The sequence below is a fragment of the Xiphias gladius genome, chromosome 6, assembly GCF_016859285.1.
Source record: "Xiphias gladius isolate SHS-SW01 ecotype Sanya breed wild chromosome 6, ASM1685928v1, whole genome shotgun sequence".
Classification (NCBI taxonomy): Eukaryota; Metazoa; Chordata; class Actinopteri; order Istiophoriformes; family Xiphiidae; genus Xiphias; species Xiphias gladius.
This window is the reverse complement of record NC_053405.1, coordinates 10,726,655-10,741,750: the sequence shown is the minus strand read 5'-3', so window position 1 is coordinate 10,741,750 and position 15,096 is coordinate 10,726,655. Positions and strand designations below refer to the sequence as shown.

General features: G+C 42.2%; 1 protein-coding gene across 8 annotated transcripts in view; it reads right to left on the bottom strand.

The window, feature by feature from the left end:
* The window catches only part of LOC120791056 (cAMP-specific 3',5'-cyclic phosphodiesterase 4D-like), a 94,907-nt gene that overhangs the window by 35,101 nt on the left and 44,710 nt on the right, over positions 1 to 15,096 (bottom strand). For 2 of the 8 annotated variants that reach the window (XM_040129190.1, XM_040129191.1), the window contains exon 1: positions 3,795 to 4,338. The exons of 5 other annotated variants lie outside the window; for them this stretch is intronic. In XM_040129190.1, the coding sequence (XP_039985124.1) occupies positions 3,795 to 3,928 (134 nt within the window). In that variant the 5' untranslated portion in view covers positions 3,929 to 4,338. Of the gene's footprint in view, positions 1 to 3,794; positions 4,339 to 12,248; positions 13,314 to 15,096 lie in introns of those variants that run through there. One more of the 8 variants, XM_040129192.1, reaches the window with a different exon arrangement.

Genomic DNA, 15,096 nt, shown 5'->3' with positions numbered 1-15,096 from the left:
TCAGAACTTTGGAATCAGAATGACTCAAATCTTCAATGATACACCAACAGGAAAAAAAAAAAGTGACAAGAGAAAAGATTAATTTGAGGCACTGAATACAAACATTTCAAATCTGAATATATTATATCATCAACATCTCCAATAAGAAGAAATCAGAAAACCAACCCATCAACCTTAAAAATACTAACTGGCTGACTTTTTATAACTACATGAGTAACCACAATTTGCCAGAACGCAGCTGGAAACTGCACTTTAAAAATCAAACTGTGGTTTACATGGGAGAAAAAAAAAAGAGACATCTATTCAAACAATCAGCGGATATTTACTAAAACACAAACTGGCAAGACTCAGTGAAGTTTTGTGGAAATACAATGAACTGTGACATGCGAAGCAGCGAAGAGCACAGGGCGGCACATACACGAGATATTTCACCGACACGCTGAGAGCAAAACGCCTCTGACCTTGGTAACTAAATCCTGTCTGCCATCACCTTCAAGAAAAATCAGAGATACGACTTATGGTATTATATTTATCTACACATGATACTGAAAAGTGTCTATTAATGGAGTCCAAACCTTATCGTAGCAGGGGACGTAGGTAAAGATAAACCCACACGAACTAAATTAAGAGTATTAAAAAAGTGGTAATAAACAGATCTTGCCCTTCACATGGAAATAACAAACCGTTTTCTTTAAAATGCGATTGTTTATCGGACGCTGTTTAGACGTCTAAGTCATCACTCCATCACTCATTATGGAGCTGTTGTGTTGCTTTGATCTCCATCAACTCTGATGGCTGCTGAATAAATAAAAGAAGAAACACTACCATTGTTATTATTACCACAAGAGTGACCAGCTGTTAGCTCCCTTTCTCACAGTGTGAGTCAGTGTCTAGTTGACATCAGTGATCCCTCCCGGGACATGAAATGTGAGGAGTAAGTCAGAGTCTGACATCGGTCCTCATCATCACCACGGAGGATACAGGTCTGCTCAGGAAAAAAGCAACGATGGACCAGACAAGTATGTAAAATTCTCTATCACTGTACGGTATCTATCATTTTAATTTTAAATTGCAATACTGAAATAGGTAACCTAACAGGAAATCTGTTTTTCGGTGAATCCAGCAAATTAAATACCTTAGTAAATTATGTTTATTTATGTTTATTTATTTATCAGGCAAAAATTAAAATTATTTTCATTACAGTTTCAATTTTTTTGTTTTATATTTTTAATAAATCACTTGATTTCTTAAAATCAAAATATAATTTATTATATATATATTATAATTTACGTCGTCTCATGATATACATCTTCTCACTGCCCAAACCTCAATGACAGGACGTGATGTGACAGGACAGGTACAGAGTATGGGGGACACAGTACGAACGCTCCTGCCTCATCCCAAACCTAAAAGCAGATGAATGCCTCTTTGCCAAAACTAACTGTAAAACCTCTGACTTTCTGAGGGAAATCGATGACGATGGAAGCGGTGTGTTTCCATCTAGGAGTTAAAGGAAACTACACAGGGTTCGGGGTTATAGGGATTTGGACGATTACAGTGTGCACTCTACTTCTCTCCGCTGCTTTTTTTTTTTTACCGTGTTATTACACACATGTGGTTGATCCATCAGTCCTATAAATACGTCCGACTCGGCATTCATTAGCAATCTCCCTTTGAAGGCTTTTTATTGGTGGGTTGACGTTATAAAGACACTTTGATCCCCCCTCCCCACCCAACGAAGCTGATGTCGTCATGACTTTCTGAAAGGCCTCCTGCAAAATTAGTCATTCTTAGCCCTCTGTGACCCCTTAAGGCAGCAGCCACTTTCAGGTATGTTCATCTGCTAAGAATGAAATGCGCGTGCATGTTGTGTGCGTTGTAATGCATGAGTGGGTAAACTATATTAGTTCCACTCTGCCATCATATGCAAAAAAAACCCCCCAAAAATAACCAAGAGTGATATGTAATGTATATGGGCTACCATTTTTTTTACCAGAATTGTATTTTTTAATGATAAAACAGCATTAAAATTACATTTATTACCCTTGTTCATTATTAAATTTTGATCATGTCATTTGTTAAAAAGAGTAGCTTTTTTCCCATCTAAAAAGAACAATATTTCAACATCTACAACTTTAATTTTACATTAATTTAATTTCTGTTATCATACAAACAATCTACCTTTACCCGTGACCCTCAGCCTTCTGACTGTATGTACTCATTAAACTTCACTCCAAGATTCACCATTAGATGTTGGCATCAGAGGAAAAAAGAAAATAAATTGTGTGTGTATTCTCAACAATAGTAGGCGAATAAATATTTAAATGTATTTTTCTACAAATTATGCAGTAATTTATGTTATATAAGCACAATAAAATACACACACACACACACACACACACAAACACACAGTCCGATTCAGAAGATACTGATGCAGATCTTTCTCTAAAACCACATCAGTTTGTCTGACTCACCCTTGCAGTAATAAAACAGCATTTACAACCAAATTCAGTCATTAAGCCAGTATGAGCTCAGCTCCACTGTCTGACGTCATTATTTCTCCTCTTCTGAGGAACCTGGCGGATAGATGGCGCTGACTGTGGATGTAAGCTGGACATCCGGGATTAAAATGATTCAGCTCTGAGGAGTGAAGAGCAGAGATATGGTTCAGTCTGTTACCTGACTCTGACTCTTGACCTTCTTACACCTGGCTGTGCGTAAAGTTCTCCCTGATCTCACGACTGTAAATCAGTCTGGATGAAAGTCAGCAAAAACCACTCAGATTTAGTAGCTCAAATTATTTCTGCATGCTTGTGACAAAAGTATGTGATGAAATATTACCACCATAAGGTAGAAATATCAAATAAGCCGCATTAAACCCACTACTGAGTATCACAGGCAAATGGTGACTGTAGATATATTATCCTGATATTATAGGAGACTAAATGAAAATATTATCAAATACCATTAAGTACAGTGAGGTCACTTTAACTCTGAGTAGCACAGACTCACTGTACTGTGAGTTCGATATAAATGATGAGACGGAGATAGAAAATGCGACACACCAAGCAACACTGAAACCCTATGATTCATATTGGGAATATTACAGAAATGTTTAGGAGCTAAAAATATTGATAATTACAAAATGTTCTCCAACCACTAGACAAATGTTACAGTGTTGTACATTTCTTTTGAATAATAGATCCATGATTAAATGGTTAATTCAGCAAGGATCAGTGTAAGTACTGAGCAGCCCTGACACAATACAAACCCCTGCAGTAAAACTGGAAAAAACTAAGAAAAAACTAAGAAAAAATGAAAAAAAGAAATGCTGTAATCACAAACATAACATGCTAATGATAAACCAAGAATACGGTGATAACGAGCTCAGCGTTGAGTGCTACAGATATTGCGGAGGAGGTGGATACGATACCATGAACACTTTAAAGGTAGTAAGAACTGAAAAAGTGTAATTCGTGAATTTGAAACGAATAATGTAAAAATCCGACAAAATGTGAAGATAAATTATAGTAGCAAAGATATAAAAAGACATTAATGCTTCTTTTGCCCTTTATAAATATGTAAAAATGTATAATATCGTTCTAAATTTCACACTGTAGGATTTCATGATGTTGTGAACATGTGCTGAAGTTATTTTTATGACTTATGATATATTTTTTGTATCATGTTTGTCAGAGGGAGAAGGGTGAAACTTTGTTTAAAAAAAGACTAGACAGCAGTGTGTTTCGAGTTGTGCAACAACAACATCTGGATTGAAACCACATCTGGCCTACCGCCTGCGTTTCTGCACGATGTCGATGGGCCGGTTGACGGCGCACGGCGACCCGCAGATATTCCCGTTCCGCACTTTGAAGTAGCGATCCTGGACCGAGGGGGCCGGATACACACAGTTAGTCGGTAAACTCATGATTCTGGTTGTTTTTTTTCTCTCTCTCCTGATTTGTTCTTCACTAATCTTCTTCCTCCTCCTCCTCCTCCGGGCGCTCCTCTGCTCCGCGGCTCTTCTGCGCTCTCTCCTCTCCCTTCACGCCGCTCCAGGTTTCCACAGACGCGCGGGCGGACGGAGGAGAGCCCTCCTGGGTGTGTTTCAGCGGCATGCCTCCAGTCCGCAACGAGGAGCGAGTGCAGAGGGGAACGGGGGGGAATCAAAGCACTGTGGGTTTTAGAGACTCGTTTCCTCGGCGTCGCGCTGCTGTTTTCACGCGGTTTGGAGAGCTGAACGTGAGGAGAAGCGCGAGGCGGCTCGTTTCAAATCCACATTGAGGAGTTCAGGGCTGAAGTCCCCGTCTCCCCTTCGAGATACACTCCTCCCTCCCTCCCTCTGTCTCTCTGTGGCTCTGTCTGTCTGTCTCCTCCCTCCAGCACATGGACTTCTGAGGCTTTAAAAAAAAAAAAAGCCATGAACTACACGAGTGTGTGTACAGCATGCGAGTGTGTGTGAGACGTGTGGGTGTTGGGGGGGGTCTGTGGTTGTAGTAGATGCATCACGTGTGTGTATGTGTGTATATGTCTGAATGAATGTAAGTGTTTGTGTGCGGTTTTGCGTATGCCCAGTACAGTATGTGGAAAAAGTGTGGTATACAGTGTATGTGCAAGAGCGTAAGAGGGACAGCAGCACCTCGAACAGGGAAGCTCTCTGAGGCAGTGCGCCCTCCTGTCAGTATTTTTAACTGTTCACATGCTCAGGAAAACACACACAGGCTTAACAGACTCAAAATAAAAAATGTTTTTTTTGCCAGAATATTAAAGAATGCAAATCATCACAATCGAATCCTTGTTCACAATTGAATGTGCTTTATTTTCTTATTTACGTCTTTTGCTGTGTTCTTTTACTACAAAAAGATGTTCCCCTCGACGACCTTTTCATTTTCCTCTGACTCCATAGATGTTAAATCTGTATGGATATATCTATACTTTATATTATTCATTCATCCACTGAAATCCACAGAAGCTGTGGCAGAGAATTTTGTTTAGAACCGCGGAATCAACAGTACAGTTTTCACCTGTAGCATCAGGTGCAACTGCATAATTCCCAGCCTGAGCTCCCAACCGCAGTAACTCCAGCGGTGGAGCAACAGTCAGTCTCGCCATGGACTTACTGGACCCAATGATCTCACCAACTGACCGGCTCACCGCTGTCGACATCACAGACAAATATTTGTCTTCTGAGACACAAGGCAGGCAGCCGAGTTGGACGTGTCAGCAGGCACATGGAAGTGGAGGTGGAGTGCGGGGGGCTTTAAAACGCCAGACATTTTAAAAAATGGAGCTGGCTAAGGATCAAGCAGAAGTGGTCACGTGAGAGTCAGATGTTTCAGCCTGATCTGCAGCTGTTCTCTCAACCGTCTGCAGTTGACCAGGTGCCTCCGAGAGCTGCTGCCTGAACTCTGTCTCCACCCTAGCTCCAGCTCTAAGTCCTGTTTTGCCCTAATTAAAGGGGTTTATTTTTTATGTGACTTTTATCAAAAGCTCTTGTCTACACACTGCCTAATACAGTCAAATTTTCATTTTCATTCAATTCAAACACAAGGTTTTGATTAAATTTCACCAAATTTAGGCCTTTGCCCTTCGCCCCGTGCACAGACTTGCCTCAATTTGACGGGAAATGCATGCTACTGCAACTGTGATCTGCTACTGGCTGATTTCTATACCAGCTGGGCGACATCAGTTAGTACCAGCTGCGGGCTCCTATTACTTAATTTCCACACTGGATGAGGCTGAGTGCCCAGACCGAATTCAGGGCCATCAGGCAAAGATTCCTTTGCATCTGCGGAGACAAAAGAAGCTCACTTTCCATCTCAAATGGAATCAGGCCTCCGTTACACCCCACAACCTATTTAAACTATTATCCTGAACTACTCTCTATTCTGTGTGGCCGTACTCATTCACGCTGACCCCTGTCTCGCTGCACCAATCTGTCGCATCACCCTCGTTCATAAACAAGACCCTGAAACACTTGAACATCTCGACTGGGGGGAAGCGACTTGCTACCAACCCAAAGGAGTCAATACACAGTTTTGTGGCCTGATACTTGGAGGTGCTGACCCCTCGCCTGAACCCCCTCACAGTCAGCTGCAAGCTACCCCTGTGCATGCCGTCACTTGCCACACTGCAACACAGTTAGACTCCAATTCCCTTCTTGTATATCTGTGAGGGTAAAGAGCTCGTGCTGTGTCTCACAACCAGGACAGAGTCGGCCGGGCTCCGACAGAAAATCAGATTCAGTTGGCCAGAGCCTTTTTTTCCAGCACCTTGGCAAAAAGGTTTGCCTGGGAGGCTGAGCAGTGTGAGCAAACCCTCCAGACCACCAGGGCCACTGCTGTCACCTGCCGCCACCTGTTTGGCAATAAGCTGAACGCTTGCACCTGTCCGTTGAATTAATGGGTGCACAAGGTTGCGACCCTCCGTTGTGTTCTTCTGGCTGGGCACATGCGCCTCGTGTTTCGCTATTCTCTATAAAGTGGATACTTCCCAGTGACACTGAATCACAAAAGTCCTGGATTCGGTTCTCGTGTGGGACGACTTTGCCGCGGGAGACCCTTACAGGAGTTAGTGCCTTGGCAACGCGGCCAGAGCCTTTCACCATGATAAGGTCACAAACAGTCTCATGAAAATTGCTCAGTCTTCATTTTTCCTGTGTGCAATTTTTGTACAAACGAGGGTTGATTAAAGTTTAAAATCCCAGAATCAGGACTAAAATTGTACTGAAACCCCTCAATACAATAATTCACTCCTGCATCAAAACACACACACACATACCTTTGTACTCCCGCCTTTGTCACCACTCTTTCCTTGTGGCTATTTTTGATACGAAGAGACAAATGTTGGGTTTGTCGTGCTGTGATTTCTGGATGTCACATTTAGATATGTGTGTGTTTGAGTTTTGTCATCGTAGTTAAACTATGGTAAAACCCTTACTGCTCCCGCCTATGCCCTCCTCCCTCCTTGTGCAACATGTTTGTGAAACACGTTGGACCTCGAAACAGATGCCGGAGTGGAGGTTTGCTGAGAATGAGGTGTTTGCGAGGCCGCTGTGTAACCAAATCCACCAGCCAAATGCCTTCATCGTCCCAGCTGGCTGCTGGCTCCTACGACAGCATTACCTCTGCTAATGAGAATAAGCTGCAAAGGGAGGAGGGTCAAGTGTGTGTGTGTGTGTGTGTGTGTGTGTGTGTGTGTGTGTGTGTGTGTGTGTGTGTGTGTGTGTGTGACTGGATTTGGAAGTGTGAGAAAGTGCACATGCAAGTGTTTGTATGAGTCTGTACCAACTTTATACTGGTATAAAGTATCAAAGTAAAATATCAGATATCAGTCAGAAAACAGGCAGGAAATTTTCCTTTTTTTTGTTACTTCATTTAATAGATACGTTCACTATTTCTTAATCTGTTTTTTTTTCTCTGCGCCTTAGGCTCCTGCATTAAACAAAATCACAGACACCTTCAGCGTTTATAAACTTTCTGTTGCAGCTTCTCACTGAGCATAAACAGTCCAATGAGGCAACAGGGAATTTGTACGAAATTGTGCCACACAAATTATAAAACAATAGGAAACAACATTTCAGCACAGTCTGGGTTGAAAACAGTGATACTACCCTTTTTTTAATAATGCTACACAGTTAAGTAGTTCCTCACTTAAAAACAACCGATATAGTTTCTCTACCACTGACTTTGCATGTTCTATTTGCTTCACTGAATTAGCCACAGCAGAGCAGAGATGGTCTTGCCCCATCTGGTGGAGAACCCTGTGAGGTGACACATTGAGCTGAGTGAATAAAGCAGTGACTTCCTACCATGCAGGTTTTTGTTTCAGTTGGTCGCCGCTGTGCACGGTTTCGATGGTTAACGCGCCTTGAGCTTATCAGAGAGGCGTTGTAGTGTTTGGTCGTACTGAAAATCTGTATTCAGAAACAGTCACGCTGAGTCTGACTTTTCCCAGTCTGATTTGCGACACTTTCACAGGCAGTGCTCATGCTGATACGTGTCTTAGTGGCACGGTGTTAATATGGCCTTAAAGTCTCTCCGTGCCAGCGTGTAGTGGCTACAAGAGGAACTATTACATCTTGGCCTCAGTCAGCCATGGTGGTTGCTGTTAGGTTCAAACACAAATTTATTTCCTCTCGCAGGACGGAAGTCGTGCTGCTTTCCCTGCGCCTCCCACAAAACACACAACTGGGAGTTACAGTTGACCAGAAGTGTTATTTCAGAGGGCAGTGTCCGTTTTTTTGGCTTTGGCTCTTTATTTGTCCAAGTCGACCAAGCATACTTTCCATACCCAGATTCACATTCCCTCAGTAAATCAGAACATGTTGATATTTAGCAAATATGTAAGGTCTGCTGAAGGCAAGCTGACTGCCCAGCAGAGGGCTCTCTACGCCTCGACACTAACTTTACACACAGGAGAGACAAAAACTCAGGCATACAGACACACACAACTACAAACACAAGGCAAGGCAACAGGGCAAGGCACTTGGCAGAGTTTACAAAAGAAACTCTAAGGATTGTAAAGAGTCAGTATCATGACAACTACTATTTTCTTATGTACTTTTAAAACTCCAACACTCAAAAGGTGGTGAAGCAAAGATCAGAAAGGGATGTTGTGAAAGCTGAAATGTTTCAGTTGCTTTAAAGTAAACCTCTGGCCAACAGACCAATCCTTTTCCGGTCATTAAAACCCCAAATAAATATCTTCCACATCTCATCTTAACTAGAAGAACAAAACAGACTCAACCCTGAACCTCTCTCAACAGTTTTATATTTTTTTAAATATTTTTTTTCTATATATTTTATATATGACAGTTTTTCCACAGCTGGTAAAACACAACACCTAATTTGGCAACATGACACCAATGTACCTACAGCAACTCTCTGGTGGAACAATCAATATGCATTTGGACGGGTGGCTGTGGCAGGGTGCAGTTTGCGTGCGAGTGTCTGTGTGTGAGTGTGTGTGTGTATGTGTGTGTGTGTGTGTGTGTGTGTGTGTGTGTGTGTGTGTGTGTGTGTGTGTGTGTGTGTCTGTCTGTCTGTCTGTCTGTCTGTCTGTGTGTGTGTGTGTGCGTGTGTGTGTGTGTGTGTGTATAAGAGAGTGTATACACGAAAAACAACAAACACATGTCACATTCACGTGTTATGTGCATTATATGTGTTATGTGCAGCCAGGCTGGCGGGGCTGGGGAACTATTCCAGGCTCAACGGTTTTATTTTGGGGGTTTGTTGTGTTATTGTTGACCCCCACTCACCCCACCGCCCTTAGCTCTCCCACTGTGCTTGTGCTCAGCCGTGTCTGTACTGGATCAAAAAACACGTCTCTTACTGGAAGTGCACTTGATGATAAGCAGGGACCAGTGCAGGAGCTTCAGTCTTCAAATGATCTGGATGTTTTACATGTTTCTGTCCCGTGTTCACAGGAGCATGAGTCATTTTTCTGGGGAAGTCACTCTGACAACTTGCCAAATCATGACAAAGTAACATTTACAAATTCCCCCAATACCCCTTACCCTTAAGCAAAAATCCAACATCAACCGATAAGTCTGTCTCTAAGTGTTCAACAGATTTGGGAAGGTTGCCAGATAAAATTGTTAAACCTTCACACACCACAACATCCTTTCAGTGCAACCAGGTAACCTCAAGTTGCTTACTGCAAGAAAAACATCAAGGTTGAGGCAGTGGTCAGGTGCCTGCTGCAGCCTGTCACTTAGGGCCTGTTCGGACAAGATTACAGGGGACAGTACTTAACACAGCAGAGTCTGCTTGCAGCTGTGAAGCAAACTTTTCCTCTTTGCTATCAGGAACCTTGGCAATCTCTTTATCATTTAAGGTAACTGTTAAGCCTACAGCATTAATAAATGTTTGACATAACCACTGCATACTTTTATCATCCTCTTAGTTGGCAGGTTTGATGGGAAACTAACCTGCCACCTACTCCCAGACAAAGCACAACCAAACTTTTGATAGTCTTTGATATAAAAATGTGTTAACGTTTATATAAAATATCTTCTTTTCATAGTAGGATTTAAGATTTTTCGGAACAAGGTAGGGGCTGCTACCATGAAAAATACTGTACAGATAGTTTTGAGCTACTGTACCTCAAAGCTGTACTAAAATAATTAACTACCGTAAGTGACCAACAACCACAATCACAGTAAAATAACGAAAACTCTTCAAGATAAATCCACTATCACTAGAGTTGCACTTTACCTCGGAAATGCTCCATGTAAAGATGTTCAGGGAGATTTCAGCTTTGAACGTTTTGTCTTAGTCAAGCAGTATATTCTCCAGTACAGTTTCAAATGGCAGTAGTTATTTTTGTGTTTTTTAAAAAGGTCAAACGTCATGTTTCTAAAATGTATATGTCAGTTAACAAAAACTACTACCAACTTGCAATATACAGTAAAGTCTATCTCTGTACCAAGGACAGTTTATCAAGGAATAATTGGATTATTCTTCTCAGTTTCCCGCTTCTTTAACTGCACTGTGTGGTTCTTGCTGCAGGTGATGGCAGTGAAGGTATGGCATGTGTGTAGTTGTGTGTGGTCGTGCTGCGATGTGCTATGGGAGGCTGAGACAACCAGTGACCCAGCAGCAGAACGGAGAGCTGGAAGAGCTTAACGGTACGAGGACAGGAACGGACATGAGCACTTGTTAATGTATGTGTTTATGACTCGACACAGATGGCAGTGTGTTTGTCATCAGCGTGGCATGAGTCCACCCCTCATTGAGACATCGGTAACGACAGGCAGACCTATCTATCCATGAAAACCCTCCCTCTGCTCAGAGACCAACAACAATAAATCATGCAAACACACAGACACACACACACACACACACACACACACACACACACACACACACACACACACACACACACACATGCAGTGACAAAGAAAAATGAATTATTCACAAACTATGCACTTAAAAACATAACAATGTAAACTGTGCTGTATGTGCATCTGTTTTTAAACTCGTTTCAGAGTTCTGTGTTCAGTCGGCAGCATTTGTCTCAGGGTCACTGCGCTGAAAAATGTCTCTGGGACACTTTCAGCAAAAACAGGAAATGTGTTTAATGAAACTTGCCACAAACAAAACTAGCTTCCTCTCAGAGGTCATTAGGTAAAATGCCAGTAAAGAGGAAAACAAAATGGCAGCTCAAGAACAACCTAAAAATACCCCGGCCTCATTGCTCAGGGTGCTGAGCAACACACACCCCACCACGTGAACCCTTTCTATAGTTCACGGACTTCAATTGTCTATAAAACAAATAAAATGAAAGTTCATTCATGGAATATTTCCCCAAACAGACCTGATCTTGCATCACCCTGATAAACACATTCAAGTGCATGAACACACTGATGAACCCAGTTTACCTTAACATGCCCTGTCGACTTCTGCGACTGCTACATGTCAAAACAAAGTTACTGTAACTATCATTTTCTGACTTGTAAATAGCCTTCACGTCAACATCCAAGTTGTAATTATAACAGGGAAACTCATGGATGCCTTGTGTCGGCCGAAGTCCGTCATTCAAGGCAATTAAACCCAAATTTAAGGATATGATGCTGCGTCGTCAATGTCAAGTTTTTTTTTAAATCTCACAAAGCCAGCTCTGCAATCATTCACCCGTCCCGAGTTGTCCAATGAAGTGAATGTTTGTGAGTGATAATGTTTCCCCTCTCGACCATCCATCCCATATGACATGAGCATGGCATGAGTGATTACCTAAACCTCCCAGAATGCTATGCAGGTGGACAGCATGATAACAACAGTGACAGTCAGACCAAGAAAGCCAAAGTTTCAGGGTGAGTAGAAACAAGAGTCTCATAACCTATATTGCAAAACGTCAGACACCAAACTACATCATTCATTAACTACATTCTGTTTAGGGACTTACAGTCTTTGCACATGGTGCAGCTGAGGTGTTATCAATGTTAAGTAAGTACAGTATAAGCTTGTGTCTTTCCATGAACAAATATATGCCAGTTCTCTTTGTCACTATTCAATTTACAAAGCCAGTGACAGCTGACATCAATCGACAAACATTATCAACAATATTATCAACTGTATAAAAACAGCGACATACTGTGCATTTACTATTGCTGTAGCCCAGACAGTGAAACTCTCACGGCAGGTCTGTGAGCCATGTGTGTAGCTGTGCTCTCCAGCCTGTATGAACCCTCCCTCTCATGAATATGAGCGCTGAGAAGATGCAGGATGCATAGTTTAGGCACATACCCCAAGCACGAGTGTCTCCGACCGTGTCCGAAACCAGTCGGCACACCTTTCCTTGTCAATCGGAAGTCTTTGCTCATCGTCCCCTTGAGCTGCTGAGTCACACGAGACAATCAGGACTGTAAAGACAATAACCTGCACATCTTATGAAGACTCTCGAACTATGTAACTTAGCCTGTCACTTTTCTCCCATGAACCACCGGCTGGTTCTGGATTGACTCCATGAGGTTGTGGACGGCAACAAACCATAACACAGGAGGATTCCAGCTCAGACACAAAAACAAAACTGATAGAGTCAGATGGAGGACAGATCTGATTAATGCTCGGTGCCTCAGGATGCAGGAAAAAACCATTGAGGAATGTTGCAGAGTTTCTCCACTGAGGTCTGAGGCAAGCCTCAACAAGGCTAACTGGAGTGTGATATTCAATGAGTCTCTCCAGAGGGAAGGAGTAGAAAGCGAGCTGTTGTAACTGAAGACTCACTGCATTGAAGGATCTTTCCACAGTTGTCTCTCCTCTCTCACTGGTTTGTTGCCGTTGCATATGCCCAAACTAATCCAAGACGTGACATTGGCTACATTCCTGAGAGGGTCTAGCACACTAGCACAGCCTAAAATTGTCCAGCAGAAAACAGAAGATCGGGTGAGAAACTTTTACAGTAGCTTTGTTACTCTACTTCTCTGTCAGTCACTCATTCACTCTGTTTGCGGGAAAGAGGAAGGGCTGACTCGTGGCGGAGAGCAGTGATACTGCTAGGTAGTGTGAGTGAGGTTTGACCTCTTCCTCCAGCAGTGCGAGAGCTTGCCGATTCCCCTGACGTCGCTGTAGGAGCTGAAGACGGCCCACTTAGTCCTCAGGAGCTGTCGAAGAGTCTGTTTCGTACAGGCTATCCGATGCCGAGACAAATGTAAATTCTGATATCAAATTCACAGGCTGATCCTTCCTTAAGCCTCACCTCAGACATCTAAGGCGACCCCAAAGCAGCACACGTTGACCCTTTCTGAGCTTTGTGATATAGAAAATACTCAAACATTTAGACAGCTACAGAGGAACAGTTTGGTGTGTCCCAACTTGTCAAAGGGAGATCTGACTCCAGTGCGTGGCTGCCGGGTGTTTTTGTGTCTGGCAGAGCTGGCTTGGCTCAGCCTTCGCTGACACGTGAGATCAACGGGCCGCCTGACCCAACACCCTCCTTCTGCTGCCCTGCAGCTACATAATTACAGGGGGATATTGTTAGAGTCGCTGCTGGGTAGGGTGGCAAGGGTGTGGGGGGTGATGAAGGGCAAGTAAGGATGCACAGCAGAACCTGGTACACAAAAGTACCAAACAAACTCAAACAATCACACATTTACAAAAAAGTAAATGGTCTAAATTAAGGCCGCAACTTATTTTCATTAAAGATTAATCTGCAAATTATTATTTCAGTCAAACAATACGTGGTTTAGAGTAGGAAATTACAAACAAAAAAAAAAGAAAAAAGAAAAAAATGCCCATTTGAACTTCCCAGATTCAAGGAAGACGCCTTCAACTGTCCTTTCTTGTTTGGACGAACTGTGCAAAATTTCTATTAACCGACTATTCGATTAATCAACTACTTGGATAGGATAAATGTTGCCTCAATAACCAATCCTAATACAATGTATACTGTCTGTACACAATGTTTATAAGATTGTTCCTGCTGCTTCTTTTCAAACCCTAGATGAAAAGCAGAAATGAGGAAGTAAAACTTAAGCACTACTTAAAGTGTCTGCCAGAGCGAGAAAAGTAGAAGAGGAATATGACGGCAAATTTCACAACTTCTCTTCGCTCATTACATTTTCACACATTATATGACAATAAGTCAGACGCTGAAACGTGGGATGGTGCTTCAGCCAACAGATTGCTGGTTCAGAGGAGAGATTACACCCCTGTCGTAGACACATACACATCCCCATCTGAAACCCGACAGCAGATACCCAGCAATAACATTTAAACCTAAAGGAGACAGCAGTGAGATCTCTCCAATACAGAGCTGTTAAAGTTATGTGCTTAAAATAAAGTATTCGATATATTTGTTGGTGTCATTACAAAGGATGACATCCCTCCCGAGGGAATATTTATGTTTTCATTCTAGCATTTCAAACCCCTGGAAAAAATCTTGAACCTCTGTAGTGTCTTCTCCAAGTCATTTAATTATGTAAGGGCAGTATATGGCTCCGCAGCAGAGATACGAGCCATAATACCGATTTGGCTACACTGTGTGAGCCGGCAACCAGCTATCAACCATGCAAGTGACTCATCAAAACAGGTCCCTTACGACATACCTGTTGAGTTTTTCCTGCAAAGGCCATCTTCTTCAGTGCTGCCATCTTTTTTTCTTTTTTTTTTTACAGAGGAGAGGACTGGTCATTGACAGCAGTGAGGCCAGGGCCTGTGTTTCTAGCTGGTGGCACTTAAAGTTTCAGACGTTACAACTTCAAATAGACGGACACTTGTTGCTTGGCAACAGCCAAAGTCGCCATGCACTGTGGGAGCACTGCAAACTAAATAGAAGATGCTGCAAAGAAATAGACGATTATTTTCTAAATGTTGTGTAACTTGTCTTGAGGTCAGTGCATTTATGTGAAGTACGTCATAATAATAACAATAAACTTAACTTATTAGTAGAGTAGATAAACTGACTTAAGAGCCTGATATAACATTATAATAATATACAATTTTAATATGAATGCTTTTAGCACATATGGATCCTTAACATCCTTGGAACACTTAACTTTTAGATATATATAGCTTCTATATCCAAAATATTTAATGAAAGATTTATAACAGACTATAATGTAGTTGTACGCAGATATAAGTGTTAATGTATTTG